This window comes from Phaethon lepturus, unplaced genomic scaffold (assembly GCF_000687285.1).
Source record: "Phaethon lepturus isolate BGI_N335 unplaced genomic scaffold, ASM68728v1 scaffold9163, whole genome shotgun sequence".
NCBI lineage: Eukaryota > Metazoa > Chordata > Aves > Phaethontiformes > Phaethontidae > Phaethon > Phaethon lepturus.
The window spans coordinates 1-21897 of NW_010526940.1; the positions used below are offsets into that span (position 1 = coordinate 1).

The 21897-nt window shown below is 37.2% G+C and overlaps 1 protein-coding gene across 1 annotated transcript; it reads right to left on the bottom strand.

The window, feature by feature from the left end:
- Nucleotides 1-21495: 21495 nt before the first annotated feature.
- On the bottom strand, nt 21496-21645 carry LOC104617805 (protein FAM19A5; the record flags this gene model as incomplete). The annotated part of the gene is made up of 1 exon (XM_010283224.1): nt 21496-21645. A coding segment is annotated over one exon (150 nt), but the record flags the coding sequence as incomplete, so codon positions are not given.
- Between the last annotated feature and the right edge of the window lie 252 nt (nt 21646-21897).

Genomic DNA, 21897 nt, shown 5'->3' on the forward strand with positions numbered 1-21897 from the left:
TATATATAAAATTAAATATTTTTTAAGAATATGAATTATGAAACTTAACCTTTCTTTTATCTCTTAACCCAGAATATGTTTTAATGTCTCACTAATCCAAAAACTTTATTTATTTTCTGTACAGGTGATTTCCAGAGAGTTGTTTTAAACTCCCACACACAAAAACCAAAGTAAAGAAACTGACAAAATAACTTTATTGTCGTCAGCTTGTTTCAAACATGACAACATGACATATTAGAGATACGAGGTCAGAAGTCATTTTGCCTAGAAGCTCAGATTTACAAAGTCAATTATTTTATACAGGCATTTAATAGATTTTGAGATAATTTATAATCCTACTGTTTCAGTGTATTTTGATTTAACAGAAAGGAAACAATCTTGACTTGTAAGGTCTTGAACTAGGCCTCAGCCTCTAAGTAAGGAATTGCCAGGTATAGAATTTTTATTGAGTGTTAAGGGTTCTTGTAAACAAGCAGTGCATATTTTTTGCGTATGAATTTGCATGAACTAATATTTTATGTTATAGGCAGACTCAACTACATTTCCAACCACTTGATAATCATAATAAACTTATGGCTTGCAATAAATTAAAGCTTTAAAGGAAAAAGAAGGAAAAGGGAAAGGAAAAGGAAGAGGAAAAGAAAATAAGAAAAAAATGGTAATATGGAAAGCAATCAGGTTAAATTCTGGTCAGCATAGACGACTCATTATTCTACAATAAAGATAAATTTTCCAACAGCAATTGACTGCTGACACCAGACTGAAAAAAGTCTGGATTCTGGTTGATATAGTGACAACAGTTCTCAACCCATCTCAGAAATCCCCCTTTTCAAACAACAGTTGTGTTAAATGAAGTAACTTATCACAGGTATGCTCCTTCTGGTTTTAGCATCCTTCTCCTACAAAGGAACACAGGGATCAGAAAAAGTAAATGAAAAACAGCCAAGGATAACCTGAAATCTAATAATCTTTCTTACACTGAGAAAACAGCACAACGGTAAAGCTTGTTTAGTCTTAAGTTTAGTAACAAGCAGGACAAAACACAGATGAACAGAAAACAGAATGTCCAACAACCAGCAGGCTGTGTTGCTGCACCTTTTACTGAGCTGGAGCTGTGAGGTAAATATGCTGATGGAAATACATTATTCTGAGTGGTAGAAAGAAAGATTGTGAAAGCTACAAAGAGATCTTATACTGCTGTGAAACCAGATGATAAAATGGCAGCTGAAATCCAATGTCAATAAAAACAAAGTAATGCACATAGAAAAAAAACATCACTAACTATAGATACACAGGAATGTACTCTAAATTAGCTATTATCATCTCAGAGAGAGATCTGGGAACCAAACTAGAAATGTTTCAAAAGAAATATCAACCCAGCACTCAGTAGCTGTCAGCATTTGAAGCATAATGATACAAGTTACTAAGAAAAGAACAGAGAACAAAACAGGAAAAAAAAAGCCCACCATTACAAAGCTACATAAGCCATACTACCTAGTCAGTTTTAAAACTGAAAAGATACAGTTGAACTAGAAAGATTCAAAGAAAGGAACAGAGGGTCAAATCACTGGAACACCTGAGGAGGACAAATTATACAGGCTAATCTACTGCAAGACTACGTATAGATGTGCACAGACAAAATTATGACTTCCATAGGAAAAGCAAACCATTGCTTACAAGAACACACAATAAAAGAACTAAGGATATAATATAAAATTTCCTGACACAACCAACTTTGAACTAATTGGGTGAAGATATTGTGAAGGTCCAACTGTACATGGGTTCAAACAGCAACTATCAGAAAAGTCCTCAGGTAATACCTAGGAAGGAAGGAAGGAAAGAGGTTGGAACATGCAGTGTCTTCACCAGTAATTGTTTGAGACTACCAGAGCTAAGAGGACACTGCTAAATGCTTGCTGCCCTCTTACGCTTCCTTCCCCCCAGCACAACAGGATAATGGACTACACAGAGCTGCCAGCTTCTTACTTTGTCTTGTAAGCCAATATACTATGACCCTTACTTGACACATCACCCTTCTCTCCTCACAGGTAAATTTTTTGTGAATTTAGTTGAAAACTCCTGACAAGTTCTCTAGTCAGTATTATGACAAGGGCAAAAGGATGAGTAATAATGGATTTCAGAATTTGATTAACTATTCTAGAGTTATCCGCAAGCATATACTTACTCTGAAGCAGATGTGAGATGTTACTCCTCTCTCATTATGGCAAAACTGCAAATTACTTTTTTATTAAATTACCTGTTTCTCTACATGAGAAACCTAATATCACATCTTCTGTTTTCCCCATCCTTACATTGAACATATCTCAGCCTCCTCAACCCTAAACACTCCATCCACTCTCCTTCTCCCATGAAGCTCAGGACATTTTTTTAAACCATAAAATACATATATTTATAAAGCATATACAAGGAATAAAAAAGGGGGTGAGAAAATGTATGACTGTGGAAACATTATCTACAAGGTCCTTGTCCTACTGTCCAAGCAACGAGGAACAGATTTATTAAAATTTTAATTCAGATTATTTTTAGAAATATGATGACCTATTAAGTACTTTGCAACAAAAGAAGCATGTCCTGGTCTGAACAGTTTACCCAAGAAAAACGGGAGAAAGAAGTAGCTGAAGAAACTTCTGCACAACAGTTACTTGCAAGAGAAAGGTTTTCCTCACCAAAATTGGCTCGGGCCAATCCCAAGCACAAATACAGGCTGGGCAGAGAATGGATTGACAGCATCCCTGAGGAGAAGGACTTTGGGGTGTTGGTTGATGAGAAACTCATCAACACCCGGCAATGTGCACTCACAGCCTAGAAGGCCAACCGTATCCTGCTGCATGAAAAGAAGCATGGCCAGCAGGTCAAGTGACATGGTTCTCCCTCTCTACTCTGCTCTGGTGAGACCCCACCCGGACTACTGTGTTCACCTCTGGGGGCCCCAACATAAGAAGGACATGGACCTTTTGGAGCGAGTCCAGAGAAGGATCCACAAGGATGATCAGAGGTGCTGGAGCACCTCTCCTATGAAGACAGGCTGAGAGAGTTGAGGTTGTTCAGCCTGGAGAACAGAAGGCTCCGGGGATCCTTACAGTGGCTTTTCAGTACCTGAAGGGGGCCTACAAGAAAGCTGCAGAGGGACTTTTTACAAGGGCATGTAATAACAGGACAAAGGGTCACAGCTTTAAACTGAAAGAGGGTAGATTTACATGAGGGATAGTGAAGAAATCCTTCACAGTGAGGGTGGTGAGGCACTGGAACAGGTTGCCCAGAGAAGTTGTGGATGCCCCATCCCTGGAAGTGTTGAAGGCCAGGTTGGATGGGGCTTTGAGCAACCTGGTCTAGTGGAAGGTGTTCCTTCCCATGGCAGGAAGGTTGGAACTAGATGATCTTTAAGGTCCCTTCCAACCCAAAATATTCTACGATTCTCTGATTCTGTAATTCTATGCAATTGTGAAAACACTTTGTCCCTGAACACAAGGTGAAAAGAAATTAAAATACAAGTTCTGCACCAATTTGGATTTCAAGTACCTCTCTGGTTAGCAGGCATATTTATCTTATGTTTTAGATAACTGGTGGTATTTCCAGGTTCTCTTCATAAAGTGGTGAATAATTGATGAATATCTGTTAATGGGTGTGTGAGAAAAGGAAGTACTTAAGTTGAAGAAGTTATTTTTACAGAAGATGGCCAGAAATAAGGAAGCTCTCGAGATGCACAAATAATGCACAACATTACTTAACTAATGTCTTCCTTTAGGAGATTAATTAGTCCAGGTGACTGAAGCATGCATTATGGGTACAAAGAAATACTATTCTACTTATTCAAAGAAATTAAAAAGCATCCCAGTGGAAGGCAAAAGTAAGTATACTTTTAGAGACGTACAGCAATACTGACTTCCTCTGTTTCACATTCCTAGTTGAGGATCTCCCATCCTTTCCCATCCATTACAAATATGAGAACAAAATGTCTTCTGTTTCTATCTACAGGTGTATCTATACGTGTTCTTTTTATTTCAGCTGGATTCAAAGCTAATTGCAGCTTTTACTCTCCTGGAAACATGTGCTATTACCACTGCAATTATTCAGTTCCTCTGTATTGCCTTTTGATTCACCTCATTAGCCAACCTCTAATTTTACTTAACCAGGCCACAATGTTTAGCTTCTCTTCCTTGTCTCCACCCCCTCCTCATCTTCCATGTCCCTCTGTGTCTTCTGTCTTCTATACTCCTGCTTCTTTTTATGAAAGGACAGTAGTCCATTATCCAATAAGACTACTAAAAAAACCTCCAAAAACAACAAACAAAAAAACCCACTGTGAAAATACCACAGTCTAGGATAATATCCTAACACTAACAGAAGTAAATATATAAACAGCAAAAGAAAAGATCTTCGGACACTCAAAAAATCTGTTAAAACATTGCTAGGACTTCCTCTGCTCTATGTTGACTGGCTGCGAAGTCCTTCACTTTCCCTTCTCTTACGTGTTAGCTTCAGCTTCACTGCATATCCACACTTCTTTGTGCCTTTTTTATGGTTATATCCCCTTCACACCTTTTCCCTTCAGAATCTCTTTCCATCACAAATTCTTGTCACTTAGCTCTACTATCTCTCAGCAGAACTTAATTCCTCTATAACCCTAAAGAAATGAACAAAATTGGAACAAGATTACTTGGTCTCATGATTTGCTTAGTAAGTTCTGGCCCTTTCCCCATCTTCTTTCTATTTAACTCTTCAGAACAGGGACTAACTACTATTTTGAGTTTCTACAGTGTTAATAAAAGTGTTAATAATACAGTGTAATAAAAGACTGTGATTGTCCTTGTGCACTACCAAGGCAGCCATAAGTGACAATGACAACAAGAATCTTGCCAGTCATTATTTATAAATGCATCCTTTTTCTTTCTACTCTTACTTGCTTTAAGTCACCTAATAAGTCAAAGCCTTTGCCCTGAACCTGGTCTCATTTTGCTCTACAGGATGTGACACACTTTTGATGATGGGAGAACAAAACAATGGTAGACTAAATTATGGGAACATAATTATTCTTCCTAAAATTTATTTATGAAAACTAATGTAAATAGGCTACTGAACATTCCCCCAGTCCAAAGACTTTTTTGAGTAAGAAAAGTGGCATTTAAAAAAAATTGGAAAGTGTCATTTTCTTGTTATGTCCACGGATGACTGATACAGCTGTATCCAGCAGCAACACTCCGTTTTCAGAAAATATCTGTACTCATGATTATAATTGCAACTGTGCTATTGAATGACTACCAGAAAATGGTAGCTATGCAATCTACACCTGAAACGGAAATCAGTACTGCTCTAGTGAAAGCAATGATAAAGAACTTGGATAGATAGAGAATCCTTATAAAACATATAAAAAACATAAAAAATATGGTTTCAGTAGCTACTGAATATCTTACAGAAAACAGGAAAGGCCTTCAAAGATAGTTATGCCTTATTTTTCTCAAAATGTCTATGAGTGTTCTTAATGGAACTCTTATAAGCTACTAGTTATCTCTACTTAGCCACTCTGCCTCTGCAGCGTAATGAAATTCTTGTGTGAGGACAGCACATCCTATTAATGGAAGTATTATGGACACAGATGGTTATCAAGGCTACAGATTGCCAAACACCAGGGCTCATTTTCTAGCTGATATAATACAGTATTTAGACTCAACAAATCTGCGACACAAAGCATATTCCAGTGTTTCTGCAGAAGCCTTTAGTGTTCAAATCCAGGCAGGCAAGGGATAGGGAAAAGAGAGGGAAAGGACTGTCTACCCCATTCTCATGAATAACTGAAAACTCTGTTTTTCTGAAATTTGCAAAATCTTTTAAAGACCATTCAAGTGGTTTTGGCTTTACATCGTAAGGGTACAGTCTAGGAGGAAAAAAAAAAAAAGGTCATAATTCCAATGATAAAAAATGATAAAATTTATAAAAAAACCCTTTTAAAATATATTATTGTACACCCTTACCAATATTCTCATAATTTTCTTAAACCTCACTTTCACAGACGTCACAAGCATTTTATACTGCTGTAATTTCAATCCGTTTACCTTAATTTTTTCTTTATGCTTATCACGTGTGTATATCTACCCTGATGTATCTTCATAATAGGTATCCTGTGCTTATAGTACTGTTATACACAACTTTTTAGTAATTTATCATTTAGGCTCAAATATCTTATTCAACTGTTTGTCAGTACAGAAAATCAGGACATTTTATGCTATGAGAAAAAAAAATAAAAAGCAACTTCTCTGTGGTAAATACAACTTGTAGGTATACTATTCAAGATAACAGTCATAAGAAGTTAATAAATGGAAACCATTAATACAAAGAAATTAAGAATTCAAATTATTTTATACATGAATCTGAACCTCTTCTCCAAATTTCTTTCTTACGGGAAGCTTGTCACTGGCATTGATTCTATCTTTTTTTTATTATATCTATCTATCCAAAAGAGTACTGATCCAGTAAATTCAAATTCAAGGAAACAGGTTCATTAGCTTAAATAGCATTCTTAATTTGACTAAGAGGTTAAAGTATGTGAACCTTAAATTATAAGAATCTCAAGATAGGAATCATGTCTCTCTGTCTGAGTAGGCTTTTTTATTAATTCTATAATAGGAATTAAACTTATGTTCATGTTCCAGATATAGTCATCAACATCTGAAAGAGAAGCAAAAACTACTTGAAGTACAGAAACCTTTCCATAATCTTTGTTTGCACACTGGACACAATGTCATTTTAGAATTTCCTACACAAAGAACTGGCACCACTTAATTCATAATAAATTAGTTTAGCCATTGTAATAGACGGATGGCCTCTTACACTGGTTTAAACCTGACTTGAGTCCTCTGGCTTGTCCCGGAAACTACACTCATGGGTATAATTAACAGCTTAGGACAATTACAATTGATAGGTTACTTTGTACAGTACTGTCCGGTTTCTCTCTTAGAGACTTTTTTACTTGCAAAGTCATCCTTGACCAGACAAGTAATTTTGTAGCAGAAACATTAAATGTTGGGGAAGAGTTTTGTGTTTTGGCGTTTCAGCTGCTAATTTATTCACATTTATTCACTCTAATGCCACATAGTAATATTAATATAAAAGTATTTTATATTTACTATGTACTTACACATAAAACTTTATATATACATAAAATTAATATAGCAGTAAATCTGAAAGCCACCATACAATTACCACAAAATATAACCTCATGTTGTGTAAAGTACCTACAGAACTGAAGGCAGAATGATACCTAGCATATACATTTTGTTTCTAAATACAAAAAACAAAGGGTTCTATAATGTGCAAAGAGGTTCAAAACTAGCTGGACTCTATGTTACCTGTTAGAATACATCAAAATGTCCTAGATCAGTACCAATGCTGCCAACAAATGCAGATAATGCAGCTCATACCACTGGTAAAGGAAGCCAGTATCAACACAGAACTTTTTAGTGTATGACGGTGAAATCACAAAAATCACTTCATTAGAAGTCTGATTTGAATCAAAATGAACAAAGTTCAGATACTTAAAATATTCATACAGACTGAGACTTCCACTTCTGAGGTCTGAAAAATGCAAAATTGCAAAACCCAGTTCTTTCACATAAGGAGTCTAAGAACTGCTCTTCAGGAAATCCGGTACTAAGAGTCTAGCAGTATTTTCCTAACAGTGAAGACCTAACCTACTCTTCTAAGCCCAGATCTCTGCCTGCTCCAAAACTGTGAGGCTAGTACGCTTCAGCAGTTATCTATCTGCTTGCTGCCCACCACTTCAACAGAGCTGCCAACATTCAGACTGAAATTACTAACCAAGCTGTCTGCATTTGAAAATCTGAACTTCAGATAGAGACTGTACAAAAATACAGATTAAAAGAGACAAACAGACACCTGTGGGAGTTTTTGAGCTCCTCTGAGATGAAAGTCACAGAGAAAACCTTGATATAATTAGCTAAAATATGGTACATCCCTGATTCAAGTTTCACAAAGACGTATCACATTAAAATTGTGTTCCAGCTGCTTTGTGGGAAGCATTATTAGTTTTACCAAGGAAACTTAAACTCCAGCTGGGCACAAATTGCTGGTGCTCTTCAGGCAGGCAACAGGCCCTTCTAGAAGGACCCCATCAGGTATCACCCCAACATGACCACACAGTAAAACAGAGGGAGGACATCAGTGCATGTAAGCAGTGGGCAGTCTGGCTCACATACAGTATAGGCAGGGCTGTGTTGGGGCTACACTCAGTGCTCCAGCCTTCTTTTCCACACTCCAAACTTGGCACTTCCCTTGGCTTTATACTTTTATATAATGATTAGACTTCTAAAACTTAGTTAAAATTGTAGTATTCTGACCTAAGGCTGCTAAAGCAAGAATGCAAATACTGAGTCTAGGGTAAGTAATTACTTTTAAAATGCTGGTCAGACTTGGCTAGAGTTCTTAGCAAACACGCAATGTTTTATGCTTAGCAAAATTAAAAATTCAGTAATGCATGCAAAGCTGAAGCCTGAAGTTTAAAATATGCTTGATACTCTATATAGAAGACATCTATGTTACCAAAGGGAGCCTGTTCTTAAAATCTTTTAATTTGTATTACATATGCCCCAGATAGTAAACTTCAAAAATACTTTTTTAAGAAGCTGATTATTCTTAAGGTCAGGAGGACTGAGTCTTCCAATTATATAGGACTGTTAAAAGAGATATTTAAAATCTAAACAGCAAAACAGTAATAAAAGAAAACATTAAAAATGGTAACTGGATAGAAAAAAAAAATTTCCATTGGCTATTGTTATTGTAATGCCAGTGTGCTAGTCAGTGCATCAAAACATCCTGTTACAATTGAAGAAAAAATAATTCAAAGACATTTTGGTTTGGTTTTTTTTTTTGAAAACTCACACTCTAAATCAGTTCTATGCTTTATCTGAAACACTCCAAAAATATTATTTTTTTTCTACCCCAAATACAAATTTATTTCTCCACTGTGATGCAAAGCCTAGACTGCTACATATTCTCTTTTTTGAGGTGAGGAACTTCTACTCTTCAGGCTAACTTCATTCTATACTGCCCCGGCCCACTCCCTCCAACCTCTTTGTCTTTTGGTCTTCCCTCTTCCAGCTCTTTCCAGCTACTGGATATCAAGTAGCTCTGTGTTGCGGTGTCTCTTCCTGCCTTTGCTGTGCTCCATACTAGCAGTGTCTTCCCTGAAATCCCACCTTTTCAGTTTGAGTATGCACCACTTCAGCAGCACTGCCCCACAGCTCTTTCACTGATTCCCTTCTGTTGGTCCTACAGTCCACATCTTCCCCTCCACAAGTCACTGAATCAGTGAACATTACTGGGGAGCTATGTGGAAATACTCTGTGTGGCTTGGAGGAGATTTACATTGTGCAGGTCAATGGAGAGAGCCTGGGCGTGGGTCTGTGCTGAATGTCCTGGTGATGTACAGCAATAGCTGCTTAGTGCAGTGTTGGAGAGGCAGAGGAAAAGCACTGCTGTAACATAAAGGTACTGAACAAAGAGGACTATCATAAAATCATAGAATCATAGAATGGTTTGGGTTGGAACGGACCATAAAGATCATCTAGTTCCAACCTTCCTGCCATGGGAAGGAACACCTTCCACTAGACCAGGTTGCTCAAAGCCCCATCCAACCTGGCCTTCAACACTTCCAGGGATGGGGCATCCACAACTTCTCTGGGCAACTTGTTCCAGTCCCTCACCACCCTCACTGAGAAGGATTTCTTCACTATCCCTCATGTAAATCTACCCTCTTTCAGTTTAAAGCTGTGACCCTTTGTCCTGTTATTACATGCCCTTGTAAAAGTCCCTCTGCAGCTTCTTGTAGGCCCCCTTCAGGTACTGAAAAGCCACTGAAAGGTCTCCCTGGAGCCTTCTGTTCTTTAGCCTGAACAACTCCAACTCTCTAAGCCTGTCCTCAGAGGAGTGGTTCTCCAGCCCTCTGATCATCTTTGTGGCCCTCCTCTGGACTCGCTCCAAAAGGTCCATGTCCTTCTTATGTCGGGGCCCCAGGGTTGGATGCAGTAGTCCAGGTGGGGTCTCACCAGAGCAGAATAGAAGGGGAGAATCACCTCCATCAACCTGCTGGTCACACTTCTAATGATGTGCAGTAAAGGCACTGGGCACAAAGGTTGGAAACTCAGTGTGTAACCTAGAATGCAGGGAAATACTGAAAAACTTTGGGGTATAATATGGAGTATAGGTGAGAAGACTGGATGCTTCATAGTTAACACATAGCCCATCAAAAGTATTGTCCAATTCTGTTTAAAATAAAAACATTTATTGCTGTGGGGGAAAAAGGTTCGGGGAAGGAAATGGGAATTAATTGGCTGGAAGGTGAGTCTGACTCAGGGAGGTTGGTAACTGTCAGCTTAATTTATTTCTTTATGTAAGATGAATTTACCATGGGAGATCACAGAATGAACAATAAACAGAAGGTACTTTTTGTATGCTTTAGAAAATATGGAAAGGACAAGAAAATTCTTATCACCTTCAGGCTTTACCTGAGTTTTGTACTGCATCTCTTTATTTCATGTACAGGGCTCCCTTCTTGTTGTATGTGCCACTCTCCCTTCAAATGAGACGCTGTTTCACAGTAAATCACCCTGTTTTGCACCAAATCAAAGTCATGTTTGCTTTCACAATACCACCATTTTTCTTTTTGACTACAGCCTAGCTCTGATATCTTTTCTCCTCTCTTTAAGGAGACGCAATTCTTTCCTTCATCCGTTTTCATTTCTCTCCTACCTAATCCTTGACTAGTTGTATACCCTCTTCCTTCACATTCAGTTGCAGCTTAACCTTGCCCTATCAAAAGGGATGAGCAAGGGTAGAGGTCCTCTGTGTATGCCCTCCTAGGAAAGATGCTAGAGGAAAGACTGAAACTCTCAAAGAAATACTCTGAAACAAGTAGATGGAAATTTCACTTTCCTACTTCTGAGAGTAAAGAGAACTTTGGAGGGCTTTCCTCATTATCCTACTCCCCACAATCTATATAATTAACAAAAGGAAGCATCTACATATCCTTATTTTCTTCTATAGCTGTACAAATAAGGACTCAGTCTGTCATTAGACTGCAAGTGCTTTCAGTGTAGAACTGTACGAAACTTGCTTATCAAGCACTTTGCATGCCTATGATACTATAGAAATAATACAAGAGTATTACAAGTTATGCAAATAAAAAATACAGTCATAACTAAAGTTATTTATGATATGAAAATGCCAGCTTTAATGCACCAACCTTTTTTCCCTCATGCTGTATGACCTCAGCCCTTAACAGCAGGGGAAACCCAACTCCTTTGCATCACCTTAAATAGGTAGCTTTCCAAGGTTATGTCTTCAAAAAGGGCCTTTTCTCTGAATCAGCCCTGTGAAGAGTATTCTGAAAGAGGCATACAAAAGTGCCTAGCATTAACTACTCTGTACCAGGTGCTGGATGCAGTGGTGCTATTAACGTACTCACTAATTTAGCAATCAATTTTAACATTTTCTAGGAGTCGTCTGACACATCATCTATCATCAGAGATATTAAATCTACAGTAAGTTAAAAATAAAGTGGTACATAGCTTTAAAATGCCATTTCTAACCGTATTATCATCTTTCTTGATTCACTTCTATGTAACATATTGTTTCTCTGTTTATAGCTCTCTGTGCTGCATGAGATTATTTGCGGGGAGGAGGAGGAGTACTCCCTGACCATGCTGCTTGGATATAGTGCCAGAAGTGTCATTTAGCTATGGTTTTATCTCACCCATTGATGGCAGAGGTATATACAAAGGCTCATCTCGCTACATTCTCTTGCACTCACTGGAGACAAAAATGTTGCCCTGACAGAAGCCCACCTTCACACATGAATAGTTTTGAAAGTTTCTCTTTCCCCCTTTTCTGGGGATAACTAGGAACCTAGAATGACAAGCAGAGATTGGTAATATAAACATGTTACATTTTTTCCTTGAACTGCCTCTAATCAGTGAAGACAGTGGCTTTTCCAGAAGGCAATCTGCGCAGCTGATGGCCTGAAGTGTTTACACACATTACATTCAAGCAGAAAACCTACTCTGCTAGTCATCCTATGTTCTTCTTAATCCCATAAGAGAGAAAAAGAGAGAAGCTTTCAGAAGGCAATTCCAATACTGACACTACGTGACCTCTGACATACCCGTATCATATCACTGCCCACAGAGGTAGCTTACAGTGACAAAACTCCGGAATTTAGGAACGTCACATTGACCTATTGCCTGAAGGTAGCTAATGAAACAGCCTGCAATCAGACTGCTGTGGCTGTTGGTAGTGCTTTGCCGCAAGATGTCAAGCACAGAAAACTCTATCCAGTGATGCAGTACATACTTATGTTAATGCATAATATGTTCTCTAGTATTTTGTCCAGTTCAATTTAAAATGTCTCTAGTAATTAGGCTTGTAGCCACTCCCTTAAAAAACTGTTCCACAATCTAATGTCATATAACCTCCAACCATTTTTCTATACTGAAACTGCCATCAGGGCACATAGACGAAAGAGGATTAGTCTACATGGGTGACTGCTTAGGAACATCAAGGAACTAAAGGAAACGAAGCTGTTAGCATTGATGAACTAATGCGTCCACTGAAACACCAGGAGGCTGAAGGTGTTGTCTTTCAGATGAAATGTGAAAGTAAGGCACTAAGCATTAGAGGCAATTAAAGTTCTCTCAGCACTCTTTGCAACAGTACCAGTGTTAACCCCTGGTTCCTGGCCACCTTCCAAATCATATAATTAAATTCTGCTTTCCTAAATATTTCCCTGCTCTATCATTTAGAAAGACAGCCATCACTTAACCTGAAATGGTGTATTGATGCCAGCTTTAATGTAATTCCAGTTTGGTCACTTTGTTATAGATACAAGGCTTAACAATTACATACCTAGAAGTAAACCATATGACTAAGAGCATTGTCCAGACACTCCTTGAACTCTGACAGGCTTACTGCCATGATCACTTCCCTGGGGAGCCTGTTCTAGTGACCGACCACCTTCACAGTGAAGAACGTTTTCCTAATGCCCAAGTGACCTCAGCAGCTCCTCATAAGACTTGCCCTCAAGGTCTTTCACCATCTTGGTCACCCTCCACTGGGCACACTCTAATAGTTTGATGTCCTTCTTATATTGAGGCACCCAAAACTGCACCCAGTACTTGAGTGGGACCACAGTCATTTGAGTTTAGGCACCAAAGACTTCATAACATCGTGAAGCCCTTAACTCTGGTTCTTGATAAAAATACTCCTTTAAGGTACTTATCAACCTGCTTGTTACCTTCCTAAGCAGTTGTTTTTTTTTTTTTTTTCATTGGTTAGTTGCTGTCCTGGTTTCAGCTGGGATAGTTACTTTTCTTCCTGATAGCTGGTATAGCGCTGTTTTTGGATTGGGATGAAAACAATGTTGATAACACACTGATGTGTTTAGTTATTGCTAAGCAGTCAAGGACTGTTCAGCTTCTCATGCTCTGGCCTGACAGCAAGAAGATGGGGGGAGCACAGGAAGCTGGGAGGGGACATAAACTGGGGCAGTTGGCCGGGAAGGTGCCATAGCTCGGGAGCTATCTGTGCATCAGTCAGCGGGTGGTGAGCAATTGTGCTGTGCATCACTAGTTCTGTGTATTCTTTTATCATTATTATTATCATTATTATTACTCTCTTCCTTTTCTGTCCTATTAAACTGTCTTTATCTCAACCCACAAGTTCTGCTTTTTTTTTTATTCCCTCCACCATCCCACCGACCTGCTTGTTACCTTCCTAAGCAGTTTTTTTTTTTTTTTTTTTCATTGGTTAGTTGCTGTCCTGGTTTCAGCTGGGATAGTTACTTTTCTTCCTGATAGCTGGTATAGCGCTGTTTTTGGATTGGGATGAAAACAATGTTGATAACACACTGATGTGTTTAGTTATTGCTAAGCAGTCAAGGACTGTTCAGCTTCTCATGCTCTGGCCTGACAGCAAGAAGATGGGGGGAGCACAGGAAGCTGGGAGGGGACATAAACTGGGGCAGTTGGCCGGGAAGGTGCCATAGCTCGGGAGCTATCTGTGCATCAGTCAGCGGGTGGTGAGCAATTGTGCTGTGCATCACTAGTTCTGTGTATTCTTTTATCATTATTATTATCATTATTATTACTCTCTTCCTTTTCTGTCCTATTAAACTGTCTTTATCTCAACCCACAAGTTCTGCTTTTTTTTTTATTCCCTCCACCATCCCACTGGGGGGTTGAGGAGGGTGAGCAAATGGCTGTGTGGTTGTTTTAGCTACCAGCCGGGTTAAACCATAACAGCTGCTTTTTTGTCATGTCTTTGGTTATTCCTGTTGTGGATTCTAAGTCAGAAGGGGAAAGCTAACTTATATCCCTGTATTTCTTATAGACACATCAGTGTTGTCATTCATGCTGCAGCTACTGATATATTTGTTTTCCATTGCTCACTTTCTGTCTTGGGGTTGAACAGTGGCATTTCTTCCCCAGCAACACTTCAGTTGCTAATTGACACTTGTCATTCACGACCAAAGAGAATAAATGTATTTTATGTGAGCATGTTTATAAGATTTTACCAAGTTCATCATATTATTTGGATAAGAACTATTACTCAAGTTAATGTCACATGTTGTCCTTAACAGTTTGGAGCAGGAAGCAAAGCAACTGGAGTGAAATTCAGCTTCCTGTGCATCTCTAAATGAAAAGGGATGCACAAGATGGAAATTGTCAAATTGGGCCAGTACCATGCATAGGAAGGGGAAGTTCATGAGTCACTGAAACAATTTTACTTCCACTGTCAGTAACTGGGAAAATCTACAATTCAGATGGAGTTGTCTAGAGGCAGCTGAACAAAAATAAAGCGTTTTATGCAATTGTGAATGCATATATGGGAGCTGGGGTGAGGAGAGAGTGAAAGTTTTATACCTAAGTTGCTGGCAAATGCACAGTTTCTATCCTCCCCCCACTGCCTAAGCAAAGGAACATAGTTAAGGGTACATTTTTTTTCTTTTAAAATTTGTAGGTAGAAATAAATAGAAATTATTAATATTCTAGGGTACAGCATAAGTCAAGTACCCAATGGTTATTTCATAAATGAACATATACAGTGTTTTGTACACTTCAGATAAATCATAACAAAAAACCTCCAAGAGACTATCAAGGCTCAAGAAGGTATACTAAAACTTAAAATAAAGTTATATAAGCAATGATAAAATATTATTTATTCCATTTCTTGAAAAATATTCTGATATTGCAGTGCATTATTACATCCTACCAGTAACATACGCAGTATTAAAGATCACCACTGGTTAACAAGCTCTAGGATTGTTTAAAAGCCCTGATTATAAACAAAACTGCTTTAGTCTTTGGAAATTAAACTCATGACACAGTCAAAATATTCCAAGGCAAATATTAAAGCATCACATACACATTTCTTTACTATTCCATGTGGCCTGTCACTCAGTAGAAATATTAATTACGTACAAATTAGGGATTTAATTTTCAGGGGGGCAGACATCCCCTAGACAGAAGGTCTTCTGCACACACTGACCACTCAGTGTGTGTACCTTAATCTTAAAAAATGTAAGAAAGTTCTAACCTTTCCTGTGATTCCGCAACTGAAAAGATAATTCTTCCAAAATGTTAATTATAGGCAAAATATTCTCCGGTTTAAAGTAATTGTCACTCTTAAAATCTGTCAAGAAGAATAGCAATGCAAGCTAAATACATGTTCTAACCTGTTTAACTTCATAACTATCTAGCAGAATATTGTTTTGCTACCACCATAATGTAATTAATACCATTTTCCTAGGGTCAAATAGAATCATAAAATCATAGGATGGTTTGGATTGGAAGGGACCTTTAGAGATCATCTATTCCAACTCCCGTGCCGTGGGCAGCGACCTCTTTCACTAGACCAGGTTGCTCAAAGCCCCATACAACCTAACCTTGAACGCTTCCAGGGATGGGGCATCCACAACTTCTCCATTGCTTATGGAACAACCTGTTCTACCACACCTGTCTCACCACCCTCGTTGTAAAAAATTTCTTCCTTATGTCCAATCTAAATCTACCCTCTTTTAGTTTAAAACCATCACCCCTTATCCTGTCACTACAGTCCTTGGTAAAAAAGTTTTTCTCTGCCTTTCTTATAAGTCCCCTTTATATATTGAAAGACCACAATAAGGTCTCGCTAAAGCCTTCTGCAGGATGAAAAACCCCAACTCAACTCAGCCTTTCTTCATAGAAAAGGTATCCAGCCCTCTGACTATTTTCATGGCCAAATAGTCCTATTCTCCTCCTAGACTTAAATCTTCCACACTATACAGTACACCACTTCTGGTCCAGCAAAATGTCTTCATAGTATTACTCAGTCTCCTCTTAATTTCATATCCATCTAGCTTTGCCTTTTGGTTTTACTTGTTTCAAATTGACATACCTTAAATGCAACAAAATTAAATGTATAATATTTACAGTGAAGAAATATTTGCAAATATCTGCAATAAAACCAGAATACTATAAATAGCACATGAACAAACATATGAAATATTGTAAGTATAAAAGCTAAAATTCGCATTTCTGAAAATCATCACAGTTCTCTTTTTTCTTTTTTTTTTTTTCTTCTTTCTTCCCCCTCCACCTCCAGAATGGATAAGATACTTCAGAATGATGAAGCTCTCCAGGTATTAGGCAGTTTAGTTTCAAGTGCATGAGCTAGGATTCTATTAATGATCAGTTCTGACCCCTACACCTCCCCATAGACTCCTAGAGATAATGAGAAGAGCAGGGAATTATTGATCGAAACTAATGTGTCTTCCTTGTGGATCCTCAGTTTCTGTGTTAAACAAAATAAATTAATGCCTATTGAAAAGCATGTTAATCGTAATGTATGAACAAATTATACCAACTAAGGTATATTTCTACATAAAAAAAATATTGTTACAATGCTTGCAAAAGAATTAAAACTTTAAAAAGTAAAAAAAAAAAAAAAAAAAAAAAAGACTGATTCATAACATAAATTATCTGAATAACTTGAATTCAGTTACCTGAGCTCTACCTATTCCAAATTTATCTAGCTATTCCAAATTTAGGAATTTTGGATATCAGGATCAATCTCCTGGGTTTTCTCATAGCATTTTCTGGACATAAAAGTAGCCAAAACTCAAATACAGAGCACAAGAATCTTCTAATCACAGAATTCAGGTAAGCAAATTGAAGATTGCCATCCTAATTTTCACAAGCAATTAAAGCACTTCTCTCATTCCACTTTTCTTCTCATCAACTGCTTCTATTTTCTGGAGAAAATTGCTGTTTATTTTTGAGCTATAAATATATATTGGACAGAATTACTGGAATCTAGGGAACATTTAAATGTTCATCCCACTCTTCTCAGGTTAATATACTTGTATTCTATGAAACACTTTAGCATAACAAATTTTATTTTCAGATGGATACAATTCTTGTGAAAGAATGCAAACCTTGGGTGCGTGTGTACACACTTACAAAAGAATTTTTGTCACTTGCTCTAAAACAAGTTTAAATTAGCGAAGGTACTGGAAAAAAATAGAGAATAATTGCTATCTTCCAGTCTCTTGCAGGCTCCAGCTTAAAAAAACTGATGAAGCTTGACTGACACACAGGGAAATTACTCTGGTGATAAACCAGATGCTATGTTGAAATATAATATCTTATCAAAGTAATGCAACTGAGGTCATTGCTATGGAATTTGATCTCAAAAAAGGGACTAGGGAATGCTAGTTGTAAATAATAATAATAATATAACTAAAAGTGCAGGCAAACTACTGTCATAATATCACAAAACCTACATTCATGAATAAAAATTACATCACGACCAAACATATCAAATATACATTATGACTCTGTGGGTCTGGGAATGAAGCAATCAACACTAAATCAAGCTTGAAATCAGGGTGAATATTGATGCCATTTTTTCAGATTACATTAGCAATCTGCCATACTTAAAGACTGCTAGAAAAAAAATAGAGTAAATCGGCACTCTCTGTCATAGGCAAACATTTCAAGAAAACCTCTGTTCTTCATGGTCTGCTCAGACCAAGCCCTAAATACCGCATTTTCATTTCTAAGAATTCCAGTTTTATCTATCTGATACATACTGTCTTTCACTTCTTAGGAAAAGACCTTAGCTGATGTAGCAAGTGGACATCGGAGTAGATTCTGGTAATAAACTCAGGACTTACTCTAAGAGCTACATTGACAAGTGCAATCCCAGACAATGCTTTTGAGGTTTAAGAGCCCTAAAATTACTTATTCTTTTTGCTGCAATAATTGACACTTGCATTTCAGAGCTCCAGGAAATATACAGCATAACTGAATATATTCTAAGGCACTTCTCTCGGTTAAACAATGAACAAATGGTAGCCAGGTACAACATGATGCATTTTAAGGTTGTAAAAATTACCAGCTTTGGTACTGAATCTTCAAAACACTCTCTTGCCAGAAGCTGTAGCACAATTGTTAGATAATGTTTTCTTGGTAGTAGGTTAGCAGGTCACACTTACTATGCCTGCTTCCTTCATAAATGACTTTGCATTAATTATTAAAGGTCTAAGGTCTAATTCTGCTACCTTTACTTAAAAAATAATCTCATTAAAATCAAAACTATATGAAAAATAAAACTAAAGAAACCAAATCTTTGTAAAGCAAACTGGCATGAAAACAAACACTATCAAATGAGATTTTTTTCTTTTTGATAGCAGAAATTAAATCTCAAATAGTAATTGCACTCTTAACATCAACTATCATATAAATACAGAAAATTTACAAAAGCATGGTCTATGTCCTATTTAAGAAAGCTCAGAGAAGGATTTATTTGTTGGTCTGAAAAACAGGATTTGTAAGAAAAAAATGAATGAAATGTCTATTAGATGGAAGATTTCTGTAGGTGAAAATACCCTTCATTATTGTAAAAGAAAAAAAAAAACGTTTGGTTGTTGCATGCCAAAACCAGAAGTATTTGACTTAATATTGGAGGGAGACAAAATTAGTTTTTCTCAGACATAATTTTATGTAGATTTCATGTTCTGTCCAGAAGAAAGCATTTAGTAGCTGTGTTTGAAACACTTCATCCTAGAAATTAATATAAACAGTATGGAAAAATTCCATGTGTATTCTTTAAACTATGAACCTGGTAAATTCACAGATGGATACTTGTTAGTCAATGTCCAATTTATCTGCCAGCTTTATTTGCAAGCAGAACATCAGAAACAAGATAAAAAGCTCATTTATTCTGTCCTATATAATTGTACCTATATAATACGGTATGCAAAACTATTTTTCTAACTTCATTCATTAATAAAACCTACAGATCAAAGATTTGGCTTGTGCCTGCTTTTTAATTTAGGAACTTGATACACCGTCATAAGTATAATTTCATTAACTTTTTTGAGCTTTGATTACAAAACATCCCTAAGAGTGTCCAGGAAAGCAAAGTAGCATGTCCTACATATCTTGCAGTTATCATTTGCAGTTGAGAAAATGGCTCAACTTCCTAACTATAAACATTTCACAAAATAATAAAGAACTGTGTAATTAGATTTTATTAGAACTATGTAGAAAAGTTTTAAAAAAATGAATGATAATACTTGGACACATAAGTTAATGGAAAGCTCTACTTTTAAAGCTGATGAACTTCCAACTTATTTTTCAAATGTGGAGTATCACGTGAAGAACCCTCTCTGATTACACAATACCTAACCATAGATCCTGTCATCCAGATCTCTGTTTTCATAAAATGATGACCAAGTACATTGAAAGCAAAAGCAGAATTTGAAATAGGCCTTTTTTGCGAGTTCCAAATAAAAAAATAAATAAAATATTTTTAAAAATATTATATGACCTGAAACCTTCCATACTTGGAAACTAAGCTAATATAGCAATCGGAAGATGAGGTGTAGTCATGTCTTCTTACTGACACGTACATTCTAGCTATCTGAAGTCTCATCACCACAGGTGTCTTAAGGCAAGGCAGAAAAACAGGAAGTACCAGAGTGCTACATCTGATTTATCTTAGGCACTTAGGATGAGATAAATTACTCTGAGAAGGTGCCTTTTGCTCTCCATCAGTTATAAAGTAAAACTGGAGTTACCAGGTTAGACAGCTAACTTTGGATACCCAAGTTACAGCAAATTAATCTCACCATAGGCCAGAAGTGACTGAGGAAAAATTGTGTTTAGTTCCCACCAGATCGTGAAAGCTCATACCTTCTCTTAGAACTTTGCTGTTTTAAAATGGGAAATAAGTTGAATTTTATAATTACTAACAAGTTACATCTGTTATATGCTGAAGTTACAACTATAAATGATACAATAAAATCATTCCTTTCTAAGTTCTTACAATCTTACAATAAAACAGGAAAGAGAATTGCTGGATATAGTATCACATTACAAAAGAGACAGCTACGAAACTGTCTTACAGAGTACCAAAAACAGTGAAAGGAAAATGCAAAAATAGAATATGCACGATGTTCTATATTTAGTTTTGTGGGTAGGCTCTGAAAGCTCCTTTGAGATGTCTTCTTTGATAATCACTGGTAAGACCAAATTCTGAGTCAACAGTAGGGTGTTCCTGGCAATATTTTTATTTGAGGACTCAAACCAGTCAGTATTCAAAGGCAAGCTGTGAATTTATTATAGTTCTATACAAAAACATCTTCTTTTTACTTTTGTTAACTGAGCCTTGATCAAAACATACCATTTTGCATCAACTATTTTCAGTATGTCTCCAATTTTATTTTTAATATGAATGCTTGCTAATAGCCTTGTACTGGCAGACTTGTCTTGAAGATTGTCCCATTGTTACTGTCTTATTTAACTGTAACACGGAAATACATTTGTCTCAAAAAATTATTTCAAAGTGAAATATTTCCATACCTCCCTGTATGTCAGCAGATTTCCAGCTGCATGCTATCACTGCATCTGCAGTGAATCATACAGAGTCATCATTTTAAGGAGAGAAGGAACGCTGGACATGTGAGGTATATTCAGATACTGTATTCCAACTATAGTATCAGTGTTTTCTTCAACAACATTAACTATCACACAGAAGCAGTCACATTAGCTTCCCAGTGGCATAAAACCTTTGAGGCTGTTTTTGCAGTGGTTTTTTAATGTTTTAAGGAATGTAAGGGGCAAAAAGAATGCCATTTCACTGCTGATCCTATCACCACATGCAAAATAAAACAGCACCATGCCCTTAACATTCAACTGCATAACAATCTAAAACAAAAGTGAAAATTCTAATTAAAAACTTGTAACTGAAATATCTATACTAATAGTCAGTAAAACCCTTTTGAGGCATTTCAATGGTATTGCCATTGCTAGTTGGGACACATGAAAATTTCTTCTACAGAGCTTTTATTTTTTTATGAGACACTACCAGTTTACACCACTCTTGTATTGGCAGAAACTGATGGAATAGATTTTTGCTTCTTACCATCAACACAGGCTGGCCTTGCTCTTGTTGTACCGGCAATCTGTCCTTTTTTACATGCACAGCGAGCTGTTTGTCGGGCTATAGTCCTTCGGGGCTGACTGCTATCTCTGTCCAAAGTAACAATCTCACATGTACCTGCAGCCAGTTGACCTGGAAAAAGAACCAGCAACAGGTACCAGAGTCACTGAATGCACTACAGGCAATCTATTACAGCCGAATAGAGTCACGGCCCTATGTCACAGCAGACACTCCACAACAAATGGGCAGCCAGCTGATGGATATAATAAAACTGAGATGACATACAATTTTTCTTTGTGGTGGACGTATGAAAACCCTGCAAACTGGTTCTGTCAGAAAATGATTATTGTTCCATAAAAGCCAGAGAGCTGAGGTCACACAGGT